Source organism: Danio rerio, chromosome 15, assembly GCF_049306965.1.
Source record: "Danio rerio strain Tuebingen ecotype United States chromosome 15, GRCz12tu, whole genome shotgun sequence".
NCBI classification, from domain to species: Eukaryota; Metazoa; Chordata; class Actinopteri; order Cypriniformes; family Danionidae; genus Danio; species Danio rerio.
Genome location: NC_133190.1, coordinates 42,369,535 through 42,397,500, shown reverse-complemented (window position 1 = coordinate 42,397,500; position 27,966 = coordinate 42,369,535). Strand labels below are relative to the sequence as shown.

The following is a 27,966-nucleotide window of genomic DNA, read 5'->3' as shown; positions in this document are numbered from 1 at the left end:
TGTGCTGCATTTATTCATGAGTAAGACTTGGTTCAAACCAATCAGCGCAGTCTATTGTGTATGAGGCGCAACTTCATTAATATGCATGATAGCTTCGAAGACTTCATTAATATGCATGATAGCTTCGAAGACTTCGAAGACTTTCGAAGCTTTTTGAAGCTTTTGAAACTTTTTAAAGCTACCTGTACAGTGTTCAGATGGCAGAAAGACGGCACGTTGTGCTGCCAAAACAAGTGGGCGAAGAAGAATTGTTTAGAGATACGGGTCGTCAGTGTTGCGTTTTAAATGTGCTGCAACAAAGGTTCTGTTTTCATTTTCCCGCTATGAGAGCGCAGCTGGACTCACGTGTGGATTACAGTGTACCAGACACACAGCAGAAATACGTTTGTACGGAACATTTTTTCTCGAGAGCTTTTCACATCTGGAAATAGTGAAATACGGATTTGCCGCTCATCTCCTTTTAAAAGACGCGACTCCAGTTGGTGTTGATTGTCCTGTCTCTACAGATTTGGTAAGTAAACGACCAGTGGTCTTTGTTTATTCAGATGGCTATATTTCAGCTCTGGTGGGTAAGACAGCCGCTCCCACTAGCCACTTTGGCTGGTTGGAAATATTTTTTACACTGTAGTTTTCTTAAAGCAGGGTTCGACAATAAGGATGACCCAGTATGCGTGCAAATGTGATCTTAGAATCGAGAAGCAGCACGACTGACAAAAATAATTGTGTTCGCGCAAGCAAAAGAAAGCAGTTGAATATCTTATGAGAGGATGATCACTCGCGCGCACAGGTGATGTGATGTTAAAAATTGCGCGCTCCATATACTTGCGCATATATATATATATATATATATATATATATATATATATATATATATATATATATATATATATATATCTCCTTATATATATATATCCTTTTGTAAGCAGCAGCAGTCACTGCTTTAGCTTTAATTTTTCCTTGAATAGATTATTAACAGGCCTAACTTTAACTGTGTACATGTAATCATCCTTTCATTATCACACACGGTATGTTTTTACCAACTTTTTGCTAACAGTTATTTTTGTCAATTTAGTTTAATTATCATCCTTACAAATTTGCATAAAAATGAGAGTGTCGGTTTCTCATGAATGAATGCAGCACACTCAGACGTCACAAGGTACTCCCAGGTACAGATGTCCAGTCTACACGCTGGAATACACAAGGATCTAATCGGCATGATGAAGCTTCAAAAAATTTGTTTCAAACCAGAACTAATTTGCTCGAAATAACGCAAAAACAACCAATTTTCACTTTTTATTGAAATATATGTGTCCTAATAGTGTTTTTAGCAGTGTTGGGACACATATCTGACTGTCAACAGCTCAAAAAATGTGTTTTGGTGTTTCGTGACCCTTTAAGCATATTATTAATGTTTAGCATATTACTGTCAAATGAAAAATCTTTTCCCCACCCCTAAAAGTCTTTCTGAAATGTTTGCACCCTCTACTTTTAAAAACTATATGAAAAGAAAAAGGTGACCCGTCTCTTTGTCTCTAAATGATGAAGAAGGCCTTTGTGTAGGGCAAACTATAAAACAGCTCATGATAAGCTAACAAGCCTCATGATTACCCGCTCGGCTCATGAGTAATGGCTGCTGTTTGCCTGCTCTTGCATGCATTAACCTTCAGCCCACATCAGCTGTTAATTGATTCCGGCTCTGGATGCGTTTCAGCCGTTCTGAGGGAAGGATGAGCCTGATTGATTGTGGGACAGAGCAAGTGTAGTGTGGCTCCCCGGGGCACATCAGTGTGATGGGAGACCTTTTCCTGCCAAGCACACTTTAGCAACATTTTAATCAATTTAGTACGGGTGTGTTTTGTTCCATGTTTCAGACTACACATCCACTAGAGGGTGCTGTCTCCATTGTTGGGAATCTAAAATGTGTTATGTAGAGTGCGATTTCTTGTGTTTCAGTTACATGTCATTGTGCACGTCCATATGAAGACAGGGCTTGTCATACAGATCACCTAGCAAACCACAGACCTAAACCCAACCAATAGTGTTTTCAAAAGCAAATGTGAGAGAAAAGTGTGGTGACCACATAGATTTACCTTGATTTTACATGACTTTTATCACTTTTGTGGACTGCATCACAAGTACAACATCGTACAAGGCTACCAAGCAAACTGGCCATGCTAGAAAAATTGTCCATAACGTGAAATAGATGATGAAAACATATTCGATTGCAAATATTAGAACGCATTAAGCTGTTTTGTGGTATTTATTGGGTGTTTATGTAGGGTGCGAATTGTGTGTTTCAGTTACACGTCATTATTGTACATGTCCACATAAAGACTGGGCTTGTCATATAGGTCAGGTTAGCGAACCACTGACTGAAACCCAACCAAAAATGTTTTCAAAAGCGAGCATAAGAGAAAAATATGATGACCACATAAATTTACCTTGATTTTACATTGCTTTTATCTTTTTTTGTGGACTCTGCATCAAAAGTACAACATTGTACAAGGTGAGCTACCGAGCAAACTGACCGTTCTAGAAAAGTTTTCCATATAGCATTAGATAGGTGACGCTGACATATTCGATTGCAAATATTAGACAACATTAAGTTGTTTGTGGTATTTATTTGGTGTTTATGTAGGGTGTGAATTGTTGTGTGTTTCAGTTACACAACTTTATTGTACATGTCCACATGAAGACAGAGTTTGCCGTACAAGTCAGGTTAGCAAAACACTGACTGAAACCTAACCAATGATGTTTTCAAAAGCAAACATAAGAGAAAAATGCAATGATCACATAGATTTACCTTGATTTTACATTACTTTTTATCTTTTTTGTGGACTTTTTGTTGTCCATGTAGTAATATAGGTGACGCAGACATATTCGATTGCAAATATTAGACAGCATTTAGTTGTTTTGTGGTATTTATTTGGTGTTGTGCAAAAAAACATTTATTTGTTTATATTGTATCCCTCGTAAATATCTTTCTTGTGAAAACTAACAAAGGTTTTTCATGTCATGCTGCCCCCTAGTGTTCGTTTTACCTAGAAATTGTAGTGAAAACTAACAAAGGTTTTTCATGTCATGCTGCCCCCTAGTGTTCGTTTTACCTAGAAATTGTAGTTAAACGTATTAATAGTATTACTATTAATAGTATTTATTAATAGTTTAATTTATGTGTTGAATGGAAAGATCTATATCTCTGTATTTCTCTTAAAACTTGTCTGTGAAAAGCTCCCAGAGTGCAGGTCTCATTTGTTGAAGCCTCATATATATATTTTTACAGCTCAAATGATGGATTGTGAAAGGAGGGACGAGCAGAGGAAGAGATTGAAAAGAGGGTGGAGATGCCGTGTGTGTGTGTGTGTGTGTGTGTGTGTGTGTGTGTGTGTGTGTGTGTGTGTGTGTGTGTGTGTGTGTGTGTGTGTGTGTGTGTGTTGGCTGGCAATCGGGCGTCTGTAAATCACAATTGTGGACAAGGTCAACTGAAGAATAACTCGACAGCTTTTGTAGTAAGGCCACAGCACAGAGCTGTTTCACTTATTGCATCCAGGCTTTTTTTTTTTTCATCCAACAAGGCACATTTTACATCTAAAGTAGGTGATGTCCTTTTAAAAATATTGAACAGTTTCATGGTCATCATTTGTTTGATAAATTCATTTGCTTCAGATCACTGCGTTTAAAGAAACACTTACAAACAGAACAACTTCAATTCATATATTTCCTGGCATTATTGATATTTAGTTCTTTCAGATGGAGCATCTGAATTTGTACTAAGGGGCCGTTGAATGCTGATTCTAAATGGCTGATGAACATTGGTCATTCACGCCGAACACATTTTTCCATTCCAATGGATTACTTTTACATGTCAGTTCCAAAGCAGTGGACCAATCAGAAGAACACGAAACAAGAACAAGCATCTGTTTAGTAAGCAGCAAATTGGCATTGCAACTATTTTAATTTACTGCAACATGTGCTGTTTTAAAAACCTTTCCTGAGCACTGCATCTCAGATTTTTGCCACAAAGACATGATTTGTTTGAATGCCTTCTAGAATGCACAATTATTTCCAGGGAACAACACAGCAAAAGTAGTTTTAGGCATGTCTGTACCGCAAAACAGTTCCATATTACTACACCAAATAATATCCGTTTCTTCACAGTCTAACTAACATTAGAACAAAAGAAAAAGGATTTTGTTTTATATACAGGAAGCATAAGAAACTAGATCTAAACACAGAAACCTTAATTTTAACACAATGAATCGAAATAAAGCCATTTCTTTAGGTGTTATTGCCATAAACAAAATAACTGTCTCAGGTCCTTTTAATTACTAGTAAATGATGGATATTCTTGGATGTGGATTATTTGTCTAATAATTCAACTGCCTGTAATCAGTTTTTACTTATTTAATTGAATTCAGGTCAAATTACTTTACCATTGCATAAGAGGGGCAGCAGCTGCTGTAATGGAAAGAAAGATAATCCCGCCATTTTTATTTTTAATTCAAAGTGTTTTCATGCCTAAATAAAATGAAAGCACAGAACAGATTCACATTTAACAGCAAGGAGCGTCCTCCGGTGCTTCGGCGGTATGGGTTGCACATAGGGAGGATCAGCTCTTTGATGTAATTGCCATCATTCATAGAAAGATTGAAAATACAGTAGAAATGCAAAAACACCTTTACAGGATGATAGCGGGACAGATTTGGGACGTAGAGCTGAGTTGAACGCGACAACGAGGTTCTAGTCCGGCAAAGAGCAGTTCCAGAAACCAGAAAAAAAGTAATAAATAAATAAACAACAGGCTGAAAATGTGGTGAAATCATGCAGCCGCTACTGCTTTTCATTTTACAGCATTTCTATTGCTTTTAAAAAAACACTATCGGTTGGGTTTAAGAACGGTTGTGGGTGGGTCAGTTGATCGGTCAGGCAGCCAGCCAGTCAGTTAGTCTGTCGACAGCAAGGTGGCCTGGTCGACTGCAGTGTATATTGCGCCCTCTCAGTCGTACAAAAATGTACGATTTTAAAAAGGAGGCGTGGCACCCAACCCCACCCCTAACCCCAACCATCACTGGGTGATGAGCAAATCGTTCTAAATAGTACGAATTAGATCACACAAATGGGGCGAGGCAGTGGCGCTGTAGGTAGTGCTGTCGCCTCACAGAAGAAGGTCCCTGGTTTCAACCTCGGCTTAGTTGGCATTTCTCTGTGGAGTTTGCATGTTCTCCCTGCCTTCGCTTGGGTTTCCTCCGGGTTTCCCCCACAGTCCAAAGACATGTGGTACAAGTGAATTGGGTAGGCTAAATTGTCCGTAGTGTATGAGTGTGTGTGGATGTTTCCCAGAGATGGGTTGCGGCTGGAAGGGCATCCGCTGCTTAAAAACTTGCTGGATAAGTTGGCGGTTCATTCCGCTGTGGCGACCCCAGATTAATAAAGGGACTAAGCCGACAAGAAAATTAATGAATGAATTAGATCGCACAAATTCATAATTCGCCACTAAATCAAAAAGTTACGAATTGCCGTGAGATTGCGTTGGATGACGACACATGTAAGAAATTTGAGATCATCAAAAAGCATGCACAGCGGTCTCTGGTGGATTTGCAAAAACAAAAACTGCAAGCAGACGTATCTACAGTTACACATTTGACTGTGCTCAGAAATGTAGACCTGGAATTATCCGTAATGAGCCTGGGTTGTTTATTTGTCATCAGCTGAATAAAGGAAAAAACAACAACATTTTAAGTGTTTTAAAATGGTCTCACAGCCTGGCCAATCTGGTTAGTGTGGTCTACTTTAATGGGCTTTTTGTACAATTTATGTTATTTGCATTACAAGCAACTCTGGATTGTAACAAACATTTATTGTGTTTTCACTGTCCTTATAGGCCGGTCTGTTCTCAAAGTTGCTGTGTTACTTGCAAATGACATTCTAATGGTAATGTGGCATCTATGGCAACAAAGTAGGCCGCAGGGTCCTCGGCTTTCCTCATAAAAGTAATTACATGGTAGGAGTAATCATTAAAGTTTCATCAAAGCCGGGCTTCATCAGCCGCTAATGTAAGCTCATTTACTTTTTCCCCACATTTTCAATCAATAAATGAAGAAAGGTCTGAGAGCATCATCGAAAAGATCTAAAAGGCATTTGAAGATGCTGATGTCCATCTCCATTCATTTCAGCTTATAAAAGCAGAGAGCTGAGATTCCCCTATATCGATTTTATCACACTTTGCCAAGCAGATATGATATACACAAGCATGCAGTGTTTATCTAGAAATGCTCCTCTAATGTTAGCTTGTGATTCTTGTAGGGTTAGTTTTGTATGGCAGAAAGCTATATGCATTGTAGTATATTATGCTATGGTGCTGTTGAATGCTTATTTCTGATTCGCTGATGAATATTCTGCAGTTATTTACAGTTAAAGTTAAGTTTGACTGCATTAGGGGCTGTTCACACAGAATGCATTTATTCCTCTCAACACACAACTTTTGTATTGTTTTTCAATGTAAACATGCGCTGGATGGATGTGTGTGACAGTTACACTTGCGTCTCGCCTCTTTTTGAAACTCATCACTATCAGGTATAAAATCTGTGGACCAATCAGAACAGCTCGGAGGTGGGGCAACTGTTGTGAGCTTCTGTTTATCATTTTGAGAGATGTAAACAGTAACACTCGCCCTAACCTGTTTGCTGTTTTACATGATTAATTTTCATAGCTTCTGAGATTTCAAAAAGGTCCACATATTGATAAGTAATGTTTTGAAAGCTGTTACAAATGGATTGCCTCTTGTTACGGTTATGAAATGGTATTAAAACAAGCAGGAAATGTTCCAATGACATCGCCACATTGAAATGGTCTATAGTAGAAAGTTGACATCGGTTTTATTTACCACTTTTCATTGTTGAAGTGCCGTTCATTGTGTCGTGTATGTGTCCAGATATCATGAGTTATATGATGGATCTTGAAGTGCTTATTATAATATTTTGTTTCCTTATTTCTAATGAGTCTGTTATTACAAAACGTTCCTAATATGAACGCTATGCTGTGCTTTTTAAAACCCATTTCTGAGCACCGTGACACGTGGTTTAAAAAGCAAATATGCTTTCGGTTTGAATGAGCCCTAAGGTGTGCAATAGTTTTTAGATAAACGCACAGCTAAAGTAGTTCCAGGCAGGTTTTGACTGCATTTCAGTTTCATATCACTACGCCCAATGATTTCATTTAGATTATTTTTACAGTCAAAGAAACAAAACAGAAGGCTTTGGATGAAATGCGTAACAAACTAATCACACACAGGAGCAAATTTAGGACAAAAACCTGCATCCTAACGGTAACTGTGGTAGTTTTTAAATTAAAAATTACAGTAAAGTTATCACCCCCAAAAATTACCCTTTGAATGCATATGAAATAGTAAGGAGTTACATTTCTTTAAAAATGTCATTGTGAAAGTATTCATTTTTACTTGTACCCAAGTAAAGTACAATTCACAAACCAAAAATAAGCTAAATATATCACCTAAATCAGGCGGCATGGTGACGCAGTGGGTTAAGCTGTTGCCTCAGAGCAAGAAGGTTGCTGGTTTAAGCCTCGACTCATGTGCTATAGTTGAATTGAGTGAGCTGAATAGTTCGTAGTGTACATATGTGTGTGAATGAGTGTTTTCCAGTGATGGGTTGCAGCTGGGAGCAGGGGCAGATTTAGCAATTTGGGCGCCCTAAGCAACTCCAGCCATGGGACCCAAGTCCTGAAATGCTCCCTTTCTACTTTTATCTTGTTTATTTATTTTGCTGTTTTTTTTTTTTTTTTTTTTACTATCACTCAATCTTTTTTTCTGTGTTTTATCTTAATGCAATCTCTACATTTTAAATTATTTGTTTTCTTAAAGTGAATTTTCAACTATTTATTCATTTTCTTTTCGGCTTAGTCCCTTTATTAATTTGGGGTCTCCACAGCGGAATGAACCGGCAACTTATCCAGCATATGTTTTACGCAGCTGATGCCCTTCCAGACGCAACCCATCACTGGGAAACACCCATACACTTCTATTCACAAACATACACTACGGACAATTTAGCCTACCCAATTCACCTACCCACGCGAACATGAGAACATGCAAACTTCCACATAGGCATGCCAACTGACTCGGCCGAGGCTCGAACCAGTGAACTTCTTGCTGTGAGGCGAGAGCACTACCCACTGCACCTGAATTTACAACTAAAAATAATATATTTTTAAAATAAATTTGACTGCCTGACTGCTCCATGATTGGGGTTGGTGGATATTTTATTGTATAATGTTATTGTTGCATTACATTATTATAATAATATTTTCTTTTAGTGTGAATTAAATAATATTTATGTAAATATATATTTGTTTACTATACAAAATTTAATAGAAAAGGATGTTATATATAGTTTATAGTTGTGTGTGCAATGTAAAAACAAATCTGTAATTTTACGGTTTATTTCCGGCAGCTGGGGTCCTGGGAAAAACCCCCCGTAAAATAACGACTGTTAAATTACAGAAATTTACCATGAAATAACAGACATGAAATTAAAATTTCTGGTAAATTTCTGTAATTCAACCTCTGTTATTTTACAGTAAATGTCTGTAATTTTGCAGATTTCCTGGGGCCCTAATCGGCCGCTTACCTCGCTTATTGGTTAAATTCAGCCCTGGCTGGAAGGTCATCCGTTGCTCAAAATGTATGCTTGATAAGTTGGCTGTTCATTCCTCTGTGGCGACCCCTGATTAATAAAATGACTTGAATGGATGAATGAAATTACTCCACTCCATTGAATTATTTGACAATAATGCACACCTGAGGTGTCATCTGATTTTGATTGTAATGTAATCAAATGAACTATTCAAAAGGTGCAATTTGAGCAACAATTATTGTAAAAAGTGCTATATAAATATACCTGAATTGAAGTAATCACCACCTCTGGTGTTCATTGTGTTCTAATAACTCAACAGGTCATTGTCAATTATTTCTTACGTAACACAAGAACATTCACAAATAGTGTAAACTGGAAAATGATTCTAGTAAAGGAAAGGTTTCTGGATAGATGAATATTTACAGACTCAGCAAAGCACACATATCTGTCTGTTTGTGTGTGTGTGAGCAGGTGTGTGTGAACAGGTGTGTTCAGTCATTGGCTGTGGGTGAGATGTTTGTTGCCTGTGAGAATTGATAGACATGCTTGAGTTGCACAGTCAGATACTGTCTGAGGCCATGCTGGGAATACTTAGAGCCGGATGAGTGCAGTGATGCTGGAAACACTGATAGAATCGAGCATCTACACAACTTAACAAAAAAAAAGAATTCATCTGAAGAGATGATGGCAGATTTTTTTTTTGTGTGTTTTGTTTAGTATAATATAATGTTTACAATCAATGTTATTTTTTATTTTTAATGATTTCCACAGGAAAATGAGAAAAAGGTTTATTTTATTTCATAGTTTGTTATGATTTGTGACCCTGAACCACAAAACCATGTGTTGCACATGTATATTTGTAGAAATAGTCAACAATACAGTGTATGAGTTATGCATGTTATGTAAAAATCATTAAGATCATGTTTCATGTAGATGTTTTGTACATCTCCTACTGTAAATATATATAACCTAATTTTGATTAGTATTTTGCATTTCTAAGAATTTATCGTTGACAACTCTAAAGCAAGATTTTTCTCAATATTTAGATTTTATTTTTAACCTTAATTTTTTAAGATTTCAGATTTTCAAATAGGGGAATCTCTGCCAAATATTATCCTAACCTAACAAACCAACAATTGACCATTATGACTAGTTTTGTGGTCCAGGGTCACATTTATTTATTTATTTTTATTTTTCCATCTTCCTCCTTGATATATCTGAAATCAGAATAAGTTTGAACAAATTGGATGTGTTTAATAATCAGGGTCAGAAAGCTATATGCAGTGTTTGATAATCTTCCGTCCAATCCATATCCGTTTTCAAACAAAAAAAAAAGAAAATGAAGGAAATGTTTTTCCGTTTACATTTGATCACAAGAAGCAAAAAAACGAGATTTTGGCTGGATTTTTGTTTTTTTTTCATTTAGGGTAGGAAAATGGCTAAACGACTTCAAAATTCATTATACACATGTAGGCGGTGCTGAAACGCCAACTTTCTTTTGATTGGTCAACCAAATCTGAGCTCGTGACATAGCCCTCAAAATAAGAGCCCTCTGTGGACCAGCACCCAGGGTTTTAACTATTATTATTAGTATTAAAAATTAAAAATCATTTGTTGTTAGGAAATGAACATATTTCTCCATTTGCAATAGCAATTATTACTTCCCATGAGGACTGCAATGATAATGTCTCTCCCTCATAAGAGAAGCTGAAACTCCACTGACAAGAGCTTCCTTAATGGAGCTTTTGCCACTTGTTAGCTTGAATTGATTCTCTCTCTCTCGATCACTCTCTCTCTCTCTCTCTCTCTCGCTCATCCACTGTGGCTGCAAGTCTCATTCGTCCACTTTTGATGTATCTGCTGTTTTCATATCAGCACGAGGAGCTTCTCTGTGGTGGTCAGAGGAGGGTTTTTTTTTTCCGCCGCTGCTCTCTCTCCAGAGGACTAACGGTGCGCCTCTATCTCTCTGACACCTGGCCATGCTGCTCGCCGACAACTCTCACTCCCACAGAACTCCAGAAATTGGATTTGATCTGAGCACTGCGTGCTTGTAAATACTCCGGAGCGAGCGGCCGGGATGAGGAGATCAATACTGCGCTGCTGAACCTGGGATTTGTCGTCTGCTCTTCTTCTCCTGAAATATGAGCGTGATGTGATGTGAAGCTGCGTGCGGATCTGGAATGAGGGCAGGGCTGCTGTTTCTCATCTTCCTCCTCCTGGATCTTGGGATCTGCTGGGATGGAGACAAGCCTGGGAGAAAAAAGGGTGGGTGGAGATGGAAAGGGGACAGGTCTCGTAAGTAACCGTCCTGCTCTAAAGCACTTTCACTTTTGGATAAAGGTGTGTTTTGGAGCACCGTGGCCTCTTTTTTTTATTTTATTGTATTATTTTATTTTTTTGCAGGATTTGACTGCTTGTTTTATGATTTGTGCACTTTGATGGTGTTTTTGGCGTCTGTTGAATGTGCTCAAGTTTTGATTACTGACAGCTTTAGTTTAGTTTATTCTGGTTTTATCTAGTATGTAGATACAGTGAGGGAAGTCAGTATTGAACACGTCATGTTTTTTCCTGGGAATAATATTTCTGAAGGAGCTGTTGACATGAGATTAAAGCAGACATTGCTAAAAACCCAAACAATACAAACATAAAAATATGATAGTGTATAATATAAAATAGTGTGTAATAGCAATGAAACTACTGAAACGTATTTAATACTTTCTATAAAAGTCTTTTGTTGGTGATGCCACCTTTACATTCCAATGAATTGCTCAGGTGTGAGTTTTTCACAGACTTCAACAGAGTGTAAAAATCTTGATGGTTCTGTTGGTGTCGTCTATCAAATCTGATCTTTAAGTTATATTTTCTATTGGATTTAAGTCAGGTGATTGGCTTGGCCATTCTACAGCTTGATTTTCTTTCTCTGAAAGCATTGAAGAATTTTATTGATGGTGTTTTGGATCATTGTCTTGCTGAAATGTCCACTCTGGTTTCATCTTCATCATCCTGCTAATGTAGATGTTTGACTGAAGCATTTATATTCACTTACAGTGATGAGGGTTGCTGAAGAACGACTGAGAGATTTCAGCTGCTGTCTGAGCTGTCACTGCCTTTCCACACCTGCATCTGTTGAATGTGCTCAGTTTTGTTTAGTTTCTAATGGTTTTATTTATTGTATGTACTATTTATGTGCATTTTATATAATTTATTTGGACAAATGGTATCCAAAATGCACAGATGTTTCTTTTTTTTTTTGTGCTGGAATGGTGATTATTTGTATGTTTGTGGTACTTTGGCTTTGTTTAGAACTAAATTGTTTTTCAAATCATTGGGAATCATTCAGTGGAAATCATTTTATTATGTTGATTTGCAGCTTGTTGCTCATTAGTTTCAGAACAGCTGGACTGCTTAATGTTATTGTGAAAATTGTCTTTTTTTAAAGGATTTGTTAATAAATGGAATTGTCCAAAAATTCTGGGGATCCATAAATAATTAAAGGTGTAAATTTGATGTAATGATTATTTTTTTATGGAATGGGTGGAGATGGAAAGGGGACAGGTCTTGTTAGTAATCGATCTGCTTTAAAGGACTTTCACTTTTCCCAAACGTGTTTTTGGGGTACCGTGGCCTCTTATTTTTATTTAGCAGACGTTGCCTGCTTGTTTTATGATTTGTGCACTTTGGTGGTTTTGCAGCATCTGTTAAATGTGCTCAGTTTTAATTTGCTTAGTTTCTTCAGTTTTTTTTTTTACAGTATGTACATATTTACATACATTTCATATAGTGTAATTGGACAAATGGTGTCCAAAATTGTTTTTCTTATTTTTAGTGCTTGAATGTTTCATTATTTGTAGGTTTGTGGTACTTTGGCTTTGGTTAGAACTAAATTGGTCATTCAAATCATAGAAAATTATTTTAATTTTATTTTATGTTGATTTGCAACTTGTTGCTAATTATTTAGCAGTTACACAGCAGTTGCACTGCTTAAGAGTGTTGTAAAAATTTTGTTGTGAGTTTTTTTAATTTTATGAATGAAATGGTCCAAAAAATAGGACAGCATTTTGTGGTCACTCCTGATAAATTTAATGCATTATAGGTATCAATAAATAAAGATTAAAATTTTTAAAATACCATTTAAAATGTAGGGCCTTCAGGATAATTTTTTTTAAATTATTGTGTTTTCTAAGGATGAGTTTGATCAAAGATACAATAAATCTGTAGTAGAGTGGAATAATTGTAATATTTTAAAGCATTTTATTCTGGTCTTCATTATCACATGATTCTTAATAAATCATTCTAACAATGCTGATTTTTCTCTCAATAAATCATAATTCTTATATTTGACATAATTTGGCTTGATAACATTTTTGCTGAAAAAAAAAATATTATTGCAATTATTTTGTGAATCGATCGGTTAAAAGAACAACATTTATGTGAAATAATGTGAGTTTCATTTTTAAACATTTTAAATATGCTTTGATGCATCCTTCTGTCCTGTCCTGTCCTATCCTATCCTATCCTATCCTATCCTATCCTATCCTATCCTATCCTATCCTATCCTATCCTATCCTATCCTATCCTATCCTATCCTAACCTATCCTATCCTATCCTATCCTATCCTATCCTATCCCATCCCATTACATTACATTTTAAGTGTCCCCAATTGTATTACACTGGATAAATTCAATCACTTCAAAACTTTCCCCAGAAAGTTTTTAGTCTGAAATGTCGTGTCTTGGAACACTATAAAATGATGTGACAAAAGTATCTATTTTTTTGCTACTTCTTTTTTTTATTGGTGAGGTTTCCACTACTTTTTATTTATACTAAGATGACTAGAAAAGTTAAGTTGATTCAACCCAAAATAAATATTTTTTTTACAGTGAGTTAATATGGGCTGCATGTATGGAATTTCACAGAGCAAACAGAGCATCTGCACTTTATAGTTCTCCCCCTGCTGTTGTGATGAGCAGCGTGTCGTGTGAGAGCCCAGTAAAAGCATGCCTACTTAAGATGTCCATTAGTGATGTTTAGATGCAAGTGCACAGGATAGAAAGCCTGTACTTATCATCACAGCACCATCAACTCTCAAGATAGCCACTAGACACTTTGTGGTGAATTGGACGGACTACCAAAAAGTGTTTGGTGATTGCTGATCTGACATTTATCCTCTTCTTCTGGATAGCATTTTGGTAAAAACAAAACAAAAAAGTATTGCATGCAAAATATTCTGATATTTCAGTGTCTCAATCAACAGCATTGCATAGCCGTGTTATACACTTGTAATATGAAGCGAATGATCTCTGGTGTTACATGTGTCCGCTGGAGACTTCATAAATCATGTGCTGTCTCCAATGTGCTTTGAGTTGTTTGAGTTTCTGCTTTGAGGATCCATGTGGATTCATTCCTGCCACCATCTGTTTCTTGACCTTTTCTCTCTGTGAACTGTGCTGGTGTGAAAGCAGAGTCAGGTGCTCATTCACAGGTGCTTTTACTAAGTTTTTATTAAGTTTTGTTTAGTTGGTTTACTTGGGGAATCATTTGCTGTTTTAACATACAACGAGGTCAAGGAGGTTTTGTGTATGAGTTTTGTTCTTATGTTGTAGAAAAACAACATCTGTTGGCATATAAAAGCCTGGCGCATTTGGAAAGGTTTGTGCTGTTCACAGGATTCCAAAGATTTTGTTGTGGGGTAAAGTTAACTAAAATAATTAGTGTTAATATAGCTTACTTAGAGGTTCAACTTAGTTTTAAGTAACTTGGAGAATCACAATTTAGACTTTGGTTTTCTGATGATGGAATTGGATAAAGAAATTGGAAGACAAAACATGTCATTTGTGTATTAATTTTCCGTACTGAGTAGTCTATATCAGTGTTTCCCAACCCTGTTCCTGAAGGCAAAATCAACCCCCCCCCACACACACACACATCCCAATCAAACACACCTGAATCAACTCATAAGAACATAAGAAGAGACTCCGAAACCTGAAGTTAATGGGTCAGATAAGGGAGACATCCAACATATGTACTGTTGGTTGCCTCCAGGAACAGGGTTGGGAAACACTGATCCAGAGCCAAGATGGCAAGGTCAGGATGGCTGAGATTTGGAGACCATTTGCAGGGGGGTAAAAATGATTTTCGAAAGATGGCAGTAACAAGATTTTATTTTTACACCAAGGTAAAAGGATTGATAGGTTTATTAGTTCACTTATATTTTGACTTTTTAGATCTCTGTTGCTTTATTTGCCAGTGGTGACAGTTCAAAAATTGGGAAAAACACTTCTTGTGCTTTCAAATGTGGGTCACTCCACACACACACACACACACACACACACACACACACACACACACACACACACACACACACACACACACACAAACAAAGGAAATAAGGTGCATTTTTACCAGGTACTTCATTCTGTGATTTATGAGCTGTTTTTTTTTCTCATGGGGACTGAAAAAAAAGTCCAAATTTCAAAAGGTCAAAATTTAATGTGATGCGCTCACGCATTCTCATTCTTGATAAACATTTTCGAAACCTTGATTTTTAAGGCCCAATATGTGTCAGTACCAGCCGCCTGATGTAACAAGGAAATGTAACTATTTTACATTTTGTCAGTTAAGTGGCTAATTTGTATGAGTTCAGTCATATGAAAATGTATGTTTTTTAAAAGGAGTTGTGGCACCAGTCCTCCTAAACCCAACCGTCATGATGAGCAAATAGTACTAAATTGTTTGAATGAGATCATATGTTTTTAAATAAATCAGCTACTAAGTCAAGAAGTTATGAACTGCCATGATACTTTGATCGCAATCTGCCTTCATATTAGTTAGTTAGTTAGTTTGTTTGTTTCTTTTTCTAATTTTCAAACCAAATGCATAATCTTGCACACAGGTAATGCATGGTAGACGCTTACAGAAGACAAGTTGAACACAAAATAAGGACTCAGCACCTCTAGCGGCCAATGACAAAAAATGCTTGTAGCTGGTACAAACTTTCAAGAAAAGATCTTTTCCACCGTTTCCACTCAGTGGTACAGTACAGTACAGTTCAGCTTTTATGTCTGTTTCTATCGTCAAAAGGTACCAAAAAGCTAACCTCACTGTACTACTTTTTGAGTACCTTTTCCAAAGGGTACCTAGCACAACAAAATGTACCAAAAGGTGGAGCTAGACGCGTAGCTAAATGCTATTGGTTTACAGAGAAACATCACTATATAGAGCGTGTACAAGCCAGAATAATGAAAATAAAGGAAGCGTCATTTTTAAATACACAACCGAGACATTACACCATAATAATACATACATATAATAGCGAGCCATGGTCAACCTGAGCTCAAACAAACCTCGTCGTCGTCTTGATGTATAGGCACAAAGCCAAGAAAAAAAGAACAGAATCTGCCGTATGTCCTGTGGTTGTTTAAGAGGTCTCCTAAAAGCATGAGTAGTTTTACTTTCTCCAAAGAGTTTACAAGTGTTCACTGCGTGTCTATTTTTGAAATAACGAACTTCTTGAGCTGATAATAATAACATGCGCATCATTAATAAAGTGCTTCCGACATCTAATCCCTTCAGAAACGGACAAACACAAGAGTGAAGCATGAAAAACAAAGGGGAAACCCAAAAAAACAAAGCAGCAAATGATTCTTTCAGTAACTTAAAACATGAACAAACAGCCTTGTTAAACTATTTTAATCGCTTTTTGGACTATTATGAATTCTGAATGACGAAATTACTTGGATATTAACGTTACATGTGCTGGTGAAGAATACAGATGAGAGGTTATGCCGACTGTATATGTTTTGTATCATTTATGAACCCAAATAAGGTCTAAATGTACTTTTCATGTGTTTTTGTTTTTGTAATTGGTAACGTTTCAGAGACTGTAAGGATTTCTATGTGTTCATATATGTTTTATTTTATATACTGTAAGTGCAGACGTTACAGTACTATTTTGCATTATCATTGATCTGCAGCTATAATCAAATCATATGTATAGAAACGTTACACTAGTAGGCCTATTTATGTGTATAAAGCATCTGTTTTCCTTGAGCGAGAATGATGTTGACTGCAACATTGTCATACACCACGTACCGTCCTGTCATACCATTTAGAGACACAAGCCTGGAAACGTTGACCCATACGGTACCTTACAGAACTAAACTGTTGGAAACAAGGCATTTCAGAACAGTGGCAGAACGGCTTCTACCTGGAAATTAATTTCAAGATGACATTATAAAAGAAAACCTCTCACGCGTGAATTTATCAGTGGCGTTCCTCAGGGATCTATCCTCAGCCCATTTTCATTTTGATTTACCACACTGCCGTTTTATACTTTTATAAGCCTTTATCTCTTTTACTAATGGCTACGCTACATCATAGAGCTTTTGAAAAATAAAATGAGCGTCCGTCCATTACCCATCAGCTTTCAGGAAGTGGTGTCTAATGACTCTCGCTCATAAAACCTCCATTTAGCCACACATGCTCCCAGCCACAATTACATGCACCTTTAAAAGCGATAACGTCAGCCGTGTTTAGCAGCTGCGCAGGTCACTGTCAGAACCTGTAAGTAAACTCAAATGCATTGTTGGCCAGACGAACACAAACAAACACAAGGTTTGCCTTTTATTGGAGGGAAAAAAGGACGAGGTGCTTGGGGAACGTTGAGTGGACGTGATAAATAAAACAAACACTGTGCCTTCGCTGTCAGGTCTTGTTCAGACAACAGGGTGAATGTTTGGTTCCTGTGCTAGAAAGTTCTCTCAGAAGTTTTGTTGGGTTTTATTTCCCTTGGTGGACGGCAGTGTAACTTCAGTGATTGCTGAAGAACAACATGATCGAAGCAAGAGAAGAAATGGACACAAATTGGCTTGTGAAAGCTCAGGGAATGTGATAAATCTCTCTGCACTGTATGTATATTTGATTTGCTCTCTCAAGGTTGCCTGGACTTTCTAATGTTCAGGCGTTAAGTCATTCAAGCTACTAATGGATCTGTATGGTATAAAAGCAGAGATATTCATTCTCATCTCAATGTTAATTCTTGTATGTCAGAAACAGTTTGGATTCATTATAGAGCTGTAATGTGATGGCAAAGCATGTTCTAATGACACATTTGAGCCATTTAGTATACAAAGTTGCAGTTAATATAATTCTCCATATGATTTAATGGGATAAAATGAGCATATCTCATAAAAAAAGACTTCAAATAGACTTAAATTTTCAAATGCTTGTGGCAATTTCAGAATTGAATTCTTATATTTAGATATCAAGGACTAAATTGATCAAAAGGGATATAATTTTACTCTGTACCATATACACCTGACAATCTTACAATGAGTTGTAAGAGTAACACAGTTATGATCAGTATATGATCATTTGGAAAAGTGGCTGAAGATAGATTTTTCAGATGAATCATGTGTTGAACTGCATCACAATCATCACAAATACTGCAGAAGACTTGAACTCGCATGGACACAAGAATCTCAGAGAAATCCGTCAAGTTTGGTGAAGGAAAAATCATGGTTTAGGGTTGCATACAATATGGGGGAGTGTGAGAGATCTGCGGAGTGGATGGCCTGAGGTGTCAAGACATTTGTGCTGCCCACTACATTACAAACCACAGGAGAGGGCAAATTCTTCTGCAGGATAGCGCTCCTTCTCATACTTCAGCCTCCACAAGTTCCTGAAAGCAAAGAAGGTCAAGGTGGAAGAAATGTTGCTGTTACTGTGCGTTTAAAAGAAAAAGACTTTACCTTAAGCATTTAAGCAATTTATTTTTTAACTATTAGCACTTTGTTGGTTGGTTAATTGATTTGATTGGTTGATTTAATTGAATTGATTTGATTGATTTGATTGATTGATTGATTGATTGATTGATTGGTAGGTTGCTTGATTTGGTTGCTTGGTTGGTTGATTGATTTTGTTGATTTGTCGGTTGGTTGGTTGGTAGATTGGATGATTTGGTTGGTTATTTGATTTGATTGATTGATTGATTGATTGATTGATTGATTGATTGATTGATTGATTGATTGATTGATTGATTGATTGATTGATTGATTGATTGATTGATTGTTTGTTTTTGGTTGCTTGGTTGATTGATTTGGTTGATTGGGTTTGTTGGTTGGTTGGTCGGTCGGTCGGTCGGTTGGTTGCTTGGTTTGGTTGGTTTGATTAATTGATTGATTTGGTTGGTTGGTTGGTTGGTTGCTTGGTTTGTTTGGTTTGTTGATTGATTGATTGATTTGGTTGGTTGGTTGGTTGGTTGGTTAATTGATTGATTGGTTGATTGATTGAGACCAGTGTTTGACTTTGTACCATGAAGACAACATTGTCAGTAAAGTGTTTTAGATTAAATATTAGACGTGGCCTTTAAAGAAAAGAAATCAGGATAAATATAATTGCAAATACTAAAAGTAATAATTGGCCAAAAACGCCCATAGATAAGTAAACAGCTGGTAGCCTTGCGCAATTGTAAAACCTGTCTACATTTTAATTTGTCTGTGTGCTTGAGCAGGTGTGTGAACGTGGTCTTTTCTTGAATAATAAAGAGGTGTGTGATCGTCCAGCTGCTAATTAAAATAAGGACCCAGATGAGCGTCTCTCATTTAGAGGTCACTGTTCATGTCTGCTGATCTCTCTCTGTCTCTGTTTCTCTCTCTCTCTCTCTCTCTCTCTCTCTCTCTCTCTCTCTCTCGCTCTTTCTCTCTGGGCTCCAGGAGGTTTGAGGTGTCTTTAATTAGCCAACAATGAGCTGTGAATCTCAATTACTGTACACTCCACAAGGTCAAGCTCAGAGAAAGAGCAGGCAGCGGGTCTCAACCTCACATTATCTGGAGAACAAGTTCAGCTTTACGACAAATGAAATAAAATAATGAAATAAAATTGCTTTTGTGGATATTCTACCTTTCATTTATCAGATTAATTTGGATGATATTAGATTTTGCCAGTGTTCAGTTGATCAGTGGTGTTCTTTAGGGATCTATCCTTGTAGACATAGCCCGTATTCATTTTGATTTATCACAGTGCTGTTTTGTTTTACTCATCTTAATCTTCATGTATGAGCGGGCGCAGCCATTTTTCGGCTTGAGATTTCCGGTCCCATTCACTTCCATTCATTTTTAGACCTTAAAAGCAGCTTGTTGTGCTGCTTGATGTTGCAAACTGATATTTTTATGATATTATTGATTTTTTTATGTATACTCATGAACACACTTGTTCTCTCATAGAAAGCAGAATCGGAAGTTCTAAAACAATCGAAAAACAAGAACACTTCCGCACTTTAGAATAAGGTCAATAAGCTGAGCCTCTTTCACTAATTCACTTTAAAAACGCAATTAGTCACTTTACTTAAAAGTAATTAAACCAGTTGCCTTTAAAGTGACAATTGACTTTACTTAAAGGTGCAGTATGTAAGTTTGACACCCAGTGGTTGAACTAGGTATTGCACTCCTGGTTCAAAACACACGCAAGCGCAGGTTGCCAGACTGACAACACCAACAGAAGCTAGCCTCACTATTGAGTCTAAAAGCTGATTTTTGTCGTTTTCTAACAAAAACATTGGCACGCGAGAGAAGGAACATTTTCCATACTAAAAGAAGTTTTTGTTCTAACCAACTCTTGACATTTAGATTTTAGAAACGGCTTTTATATCTTGCAACTGACAATGATCACCTCTGGTACACCTTATGTGCTTTAATGCTAATAATGTGAGTTTAAATGCTGTTTTACATGACATGTATTGCAAAAACACTACTGAAAGCACTCAGACCTTAAAAATAAAATAAACCATTTAAAACTGAACTATAGAACTGTGACTCAGTGCAAGCCAACACATATCAGTGATTCAGCATCTACATTTAATAATGTTAAAGTGGTCTAATATGTATTAATTAGACTATAAACCTTACCATTTTGGTGGAGTGCAGTTAGTGGACTATTCTGTGCTATTAAATGGCTGTGTTTAAATTTCTGTTGTGTTTCTTCTGGTGCAAACAGCCCAATGGCTTATTACTGCAAATCAAGTCACGTAACATGTTGTTAGGACGCAGGGTTACAATGTACCCTGCTTACCTAATGTTTACGTTCATAATTTTTATCTTATTTTCTAATTAATAACCACCTCATGTGGAACTCTGAATCTGCGTCTCATTTCTGAAGGTGGCACCTGAGGTCGCATTTTGGTCACGAACACACACTTTGAAAGCCTTTTTGACTGACTAAATAAAAATAATTGACTAAACTGGCATTAAGCGGGTTAAATGACCAAAACAAAGACAGATGTTCCGTCACAGAAAGGACATTTTCAAAGCAGAATATCTGACTTCAGCATTGTTTTTCAGATAAGAATGTTCACTTAGCATGTTTCTTAAATATCTGCAAACATATTATGGTATTTTTATGCTTTAGAAGAGTCAAAAACTTACATATAGCACCTGAAAAATGTGAATAAACCCATTGTTAGTTGGAACTGTGAAGTTGATCTCCTTTAAATGTACTTAATCCCTTATATATAATAAGTTTCAGCAATTTTGTCTGGCTTTTGTAACAAACAGTGTAACTTCCTGTTATTGCATCATTGATGTGTTGCTATTAGCAGTGAAAGCCTGATATATCCACCTCAAAAAACCCTACTCACTTTTTTCAAGAAAATATGACGAGTGTTATTTTTTTAATATGTGCAATCTGTCTTTCTCTCTCTCCTCCGGGAGGAATGTGACCTCGGCTGTGAATCCCAGGAGGAATTAAAACTTTCTGTAGCTGGAGTGAAAAAGCAGGTGTGTGAGAGAGGATAAGCGGGAGCCAGTAAATGAGAAAGTTTGAGAGGGAGTGCATTAGGAAAGTGGGGCGTCCCGCGGGTGATGGGGGTCAGGAGGGTGTCTGTCTACTCAGGGAAGAACTTGCGGAGTTAAAAAGCGATCAGGGAGTTCTTTGAAGGAGATTTTGCTTTTCTTTATGGTCCCTCGGTGCCCTTATTTCACACACATGTGGAGAGTGATATTGAGGGAACACAGATGCAGACAAATGGAGGAAGAAACTCTGAATCAAGACAGTTTTCAGAATATTGGCATTTGTTATTTAACTGATTATGACTTTTGTTTTGCTGCATCTATACTTTATGCCGAACATTGACAAAATAACAGTAGATGATTTGCTTAAGCTGGAAAGCGATGTAAAATACAGATGTGTTATCACAGATATGTCAACTATGCAATGTAATAGGACTGCATATACACTCACCGGCCACTTTATTAGGAACACTGTACTACTACTGGGTTGGACCCCCATTTGCCCTCAGAACTGTCTTAATCCCTTGTGGCATAGATTCAATAAAGGTACTGGAAATATTTTCTGAGATTTTGGTCCATATTGACATAAAAAGCATCACACAGTTGCTGCAGATTTGTCGGCTGCACATTCATGATACAAATCTCCTGTTTCACCATATCCCAAAAGTGCTCTATTGGATTGAGCTCTGGTGACTGTGGAGGCCATGTGAGTACAGTGAACTCATTGTCTGAGAAACCAGTCTGAGATGACTCGCGCTTGCCATCAGAAGATGGATACACTGTGGTCATAAAGGGATGGACATGGTCAGCAAAAATACTTGGGTAGGATGTAGTGTTGACACGATGCTCAATTGGTACTAATGGGCCCAACGTGTGCCAAGAAAATATCCCCCACACCATTACACCACCACCACCAGCCTAAGGTCGCATCAGAAATCGAGACTCATCAGTTGGAAAAGGTGTATCTAATAAAGTGGCCGGTGGGTGTATACGTTAAAAGAGTAGTTGATAATAAAAATCCATTCATTCATTAAACCTTATTCAGATTAACACATTTTTTAATGTCTTTTTTTGTTATACAAAGTCCTTACCTTAATTTTTTTATTTCATTTCATGTTTATATATATATATATATATATATATATATATATATATATATATATATATATATATATATATATATATATATATACATATACATATACATATACATATATTTACAATGTATATATGTATTTTTTAATATATTTAATTTAATATTATTTTGTTTTAGTATTAAATGAGCAATGTATTTAAAAATCGTATTTCTGACTTTATAAAATATTAAGTGATATTAAATAAATAAAATGAATGTATTAGAAAATCCTTATTAAAAATTATACATATACAATTAATAAAATATTTTATTAATTTATACACACACATATACACACACACACACACATATATATATTTGTAATTCCTGTTATTAATAATAATGTTGTATATAAAAAGTGAATTTGTGAAAAAAAGTATTTTAATTTATTTTATTTTATATAAGCAATTTTTGTTTCTTAAGATGCTAAATTTAAGTTTCATTCTTTGCAATGTAAAATATTTAATCGGTTACATTTTCTTTTGTATTAAAAAGAATAGTATCGTAAAATCCCCCATGTTATAAAATATTAATATTCCTTTACTTCCTAACATTTTTATTTAATTTTTTATTTTCACATTTTTAGTACATTTTTTAGTGTGTTGTAAATATAAATGTCCAGTTAGAGAAAGCATATAAAGTCAGCATGTCTTTGAAGCTTCGTTTGTTTTCTGTCATCATGTCTGTGATTTTCCTGAAGATCAGTGGACGGCCACACATAATCCTCAGTTTCAGTACTCAGTCTTTTATTATCATGTTGTGTGTAATTCTGAGCACACGCCTAAATGTGCCGTTTTTATGACATGAAGCAGAGCAGCACTCGGCCACAGTAAAGAGTGGACAATCACCACTGCCATTTCTGTTCCGACAGACTTCAGATGCTCGTGGATACTGTACTTTGAGTGATGTCATAATGAAGTGTAAATTGGCATTGAATACAGAGGCCGGTTTCCCACAAGAGAAGCTTTTTCATTTTGGGAATACTTGTGTGCAAAAAAAACCTCAGTGGCTTTGGAGAAGCACGAGACGTGTCTGAGATGAAGTGCTGTTAAAGCTGCAGGCAAACATTTAAAGAAAAAATCTAATGTATGCTGAAATTCAGAAAATGAATTAAATAATATTATATATAAATTGAATTCGCAAATACTACTCTTATTTATCTCCTGTGATTTTCTTTTAGAGGAATGATTTTCACAGTATGTCTTATAATATTTTTTCTTCTGGAGAAAGTCTTATTTGTTTTATTTTGGCAAGAATAAAAGCAGCTTTTAATTTTTAAATAAACATTTTAAGGTCAAAATTATTAGCCCCCTTAAGCTATATTTTTCTATTGATTGTCCATAGAAAAAACCATTGTTAATAACTTTCCCAATTACCCTCACTTACCTAATTAATCTAGTTAAGCCTTTAAATGTCACTTTAAGCTGAATACTAGTATCTTGAAAAATATCTATTAAAATATTATGTACAGTTATCATGACGAAGATAAAAGAAATCAATTAGAAATGAGACACTCATTTATGATTAGAAATGTGTTTTTCTTTTAATAAATTAAACAAATGAAGAGAACTTTTTTTTTTAAATCCAAATAATAATCCTGGTAATATTTTATTTTTTTTAATTTAAAGTCAATAGTTAATCTGTTGTTTATGATGAGATGAATGTGCGTTTTTTTATTTATTTATTTTTTTATTAAAGTTACATACATTTAGAAATATTTCTATAATTGCACATTTGAAATAGTTCTAATATACTAGTGTATTGTAGTCAATATTTTTATTTAGTCAATTCAGTTTATTTAGTCAATTACTTTCATTAAAGTAAACAAAATAAGTAAATAGTTTTTTTTTTTATTCAAAAAATATTCCTGCTATTTTATTCTATTTTATTTTATTTTATTTTAGATGGGAAGAGATGAGATTTACATTTTTCATTAAAGTTACATACTTCTAGAAAAAAAAAATTCTTATAAATTTGGAGTAGTTTTATTTTGTTTTAACATTTTTATTTAGAAGAGATGAGATGTGCATTTTTCACTAAAGCTATTATTGCTTGAAATATTGTTCCTATTACAAATTTGGAGTAATTTTATTGAAATGTAGTCTTTAATATTTAGTTAATTTACTTTATTAAATCAGTTATATTCATTATACTAAAGAAATTATGTAATACTTTTTTCTTCATTCAAAAAATATATTCCTGGTAATTTATTTAGGTTTTTATTTATTTATTTAATTAGTTATTATGCGATAAATGTGCATCTATTATTTTATTTTATTTTATTTTATTTTAGACGAGATTTGCATTTGAGATATGCATTTTCCATTAGTTATACTTCTAGAAAAAAAATATTTGTATTATTACAAATTTGGAATAATTTCTAATAAAATTGTAGACTATATTTGTCTATATACGTTTTAGTTTATTTGGTCAATTACTTTCAGTGAAGGAATTTTTTTATTATTATTCAAAAATTTTCCTTGTTCTATTTTTATTTTATTTTAATTAAGATGAGATGAATGTGCATCTTTCATTAGTTACTTCTAGAAATATAACTCCTGCCATTACACATTTGGAGTAGTTCTAATAAAATTTAATCTATAGTAGTCTATATTTTTATTTAGTCAATTTAGTTTATTAAGGCAGTGACTTTCATAATAACTATTCAAAATTCCTGATATTTTATATTATATTATTTACTTTTATTTACTTTTTTATATATTAGATGCGATGAATGTACATTTTTTTATTAAAGGTATTCATACTTATAGAAATAATACTCCTATTATTACAAAATTGTAATAATTCTAATGAAATCACAGCCTATAGTAGTCTGTTTTTATTTAGTCAATTTATTAAGTCAGTAACTTTTATTATACTAAACAAATTAAATATAATTTTTTTATTCAAATACATATTCCTGGTATTTTATTGTATTTAAATGAGATGATTGTGCATTTTTCATTAAAGCTGCATACTTATAGAATTAATATTCCTATTATAAATTTGGAATAATTTTAATAAAATGTAGTCTATAGTAGTCTATAATTTTATTAATCAATTTCGTTTTTAAGTCATTTACTTTCATTAAAGTAAACAAATTAGGTAAATAATTTTTTTATTCCAAAAATATTTTATTTTAAATAAAATCATTAAAGTAAATGAAGAAAACATTTATGTTGTTATTTTTAAAAAAATCCTGTTTATTTTCTTTTATTGTGTTTGTTAAGATGGAAAGTTCATTTTTCCACTAGAGATTTTTTCTAGAACTAAAGCTAGAAACAATGTTCGCGTTATTGCAAATATTAAGTAGTTATAATAAAAGAGTAGTCTATACTAGCCTATATTTGTATTTAGCATATATTGTTTGTTTAATCTTAACATGAAATGTATCTGCATTTTCACTAATATTACATTTTCTTTAAAAATAATAATAATAATAATTCTTTAATTAAATAAGTTGCTTTTATAGTTGAAAAGCACAAAAAAAACGCAATAACCCAAAGTTATTGACCATTAGGACACTTTTTCTTTCATCTAACAAACCCTGAGTCTGCTTTCCACAATAAAAGCCTTTTCATTTTAAGCATATTAAAGTGCAAGCGCCAAAGAAAAAATGCTTTGTAGAAGCTGGAGGTGTGAAATGAAGTGCCATTAAAGCTGCAGACAGACACAAAAGATTCATCAAATGTGTGTTTTATATTGTGAAAGTGCTTGTGAGGCAGTTTCTCAGTGGCAGTGATGGACGGCTTATTTGACCGTGTTTGAGATGCTGTAGATACAAGGAAAATGATTGACACGTGTGTGATGAAGACAGACGTTTCAGGCTAATTAACATGCTAATTGGAGATTTGAGGACAGACAATAGGAGGTGTATGTGTGCGCTTGGCCTTTCTTTGTGTTTTAACTGAGCGACAGACAGACGGAAATCTGCCTTTTTGTTTTGCCCATTTCCACACACATTAGAGTTGAATGTCGACTGCGGATACATTTAAATAATTGTGAGACAATTTCAGAGTAAATGAAAGCAGGAGACTTGAAAATGAACGTCTGACACTTGGTTTTTGGAGTCAGTATTGGGTTTATACGAGTCAAAATTATTCACCCTCCTGTGAATTTTTGTTTTCTTTTTTTAAATATTACCCAAATGATGATTAATAGAGCAAGGAGTATTGTTCACAGTATTTGCTCATATATATATATATATATATATATAGATATATATCTATATATCTATATATATATATATATATATATATATATATATATATATATATATATATATATATAATATATACCTCATAGTATCTGTATGTTATTAAGACACTGTCTCTTTAGCATTCTTACATCTTTTGCATACACAACTCAGGTTTGCACTTCTTGCCATGTGCCCTTAATTGAAATTGTATGTAATTAAAATTTTTTTACCTATGTGTTTTAGATTATATGTGTATTTGTATTTATAATATTATCCATTATGCACCTTGGGGTTGAGAGTAACACAATTTAGATTTTCTGTATGTCCCGTACATGTGGTTGAATTGACAATAAATCTGACTTTATACAAAGCTTAACTTCTAATTTTTAGTCCGTTTGACTGATGTAAGTTGAGTTGACTACAAAAGTTCCCTCGATTCAACTAAAAACAAATTAGGCTGCAAGAAATTTTTAGTGTTGCTTCAGAGAAAGTAATTAGTGTATTTTGGTAATTAACTCTCCTGTTGTCCTAGAAAGCAGTCGCTTATTGGGATTAATTTAATTAATATAATTAAATTTTTAATTTAATTTAATTTTATTTTATTTTATTTTATTAAGTTACATTTTTATTTAATTTAGTTAAATTTTTTTATTTAATATAATTAGTTTTTTGATAAGATGAATGTGCATTTTCACTAAAGTAATAAATTTATAGAAATTTGCAATATGTCTAATAAATAAGTAGTCTATAGTAGTCTATTTTTTCTAAAATTAACTCAGTTTATTTAGTCTAGTTACTTTCATACTTTAAACAAATTAAGAGATTGTTTTTCTTTATTCAAATTTTAATTTATTCAATATTCCTGATTGTTTTGCTTTGCTTTCCTTTCCTTTGCTTTGCTTTGTTTTGTTTTGCTTTGTTTAGTTTGTGTAAATAATTTGAATAAAAAATGCTTTGTAGAAGCTAGAGGTGTGAAATTTTGGGTAGGCAAAATCCAGACGAAAATCCCAAAATAACATCAGAGTTTAACTGGCTAATTAGTCATAAGAACTATTTTTGACTTTTTAATTTGAAAAAAAGCACAATTCTCCACCACATATTAGTTTGACAGCCATTGATTTTCAGCTATACATGAACCATATATCTGTTAGTGCTGGTCTTTATGGCTGCTATGCTCACTTTTATATGATTTTATATGGA

At 34.6% G+C, this 27,966-nt stretch overlaps 1 protein-coding gene across 8 annotated transcripts in view; it reads left to right on the top strand.

Moving 5' to 3' along the window:
- The window catches only part of robo1 (roundabout, axon guidance receptor, homolog 1 (Drosophila)), a 545,238-nt gene that overhangs the window by 142,081 nt on the left and 375,191 nt on the right, over nt 1-27,966 (top strand). For 2 of the 8 annotated variants that reach the window (XM_073922743.1, XM_068213462.2), the window contains exon 1: nt 10,473-10,916. In XM_073922743.1, coding sequence (XP_073778844.1) covers nt 10,832-10,916 — 85 coding nt within the window. In that variant the 5' untranslated portion in view covers nt 10,473-10,831. 8 annotated transcript variants of the gene reach the window in all.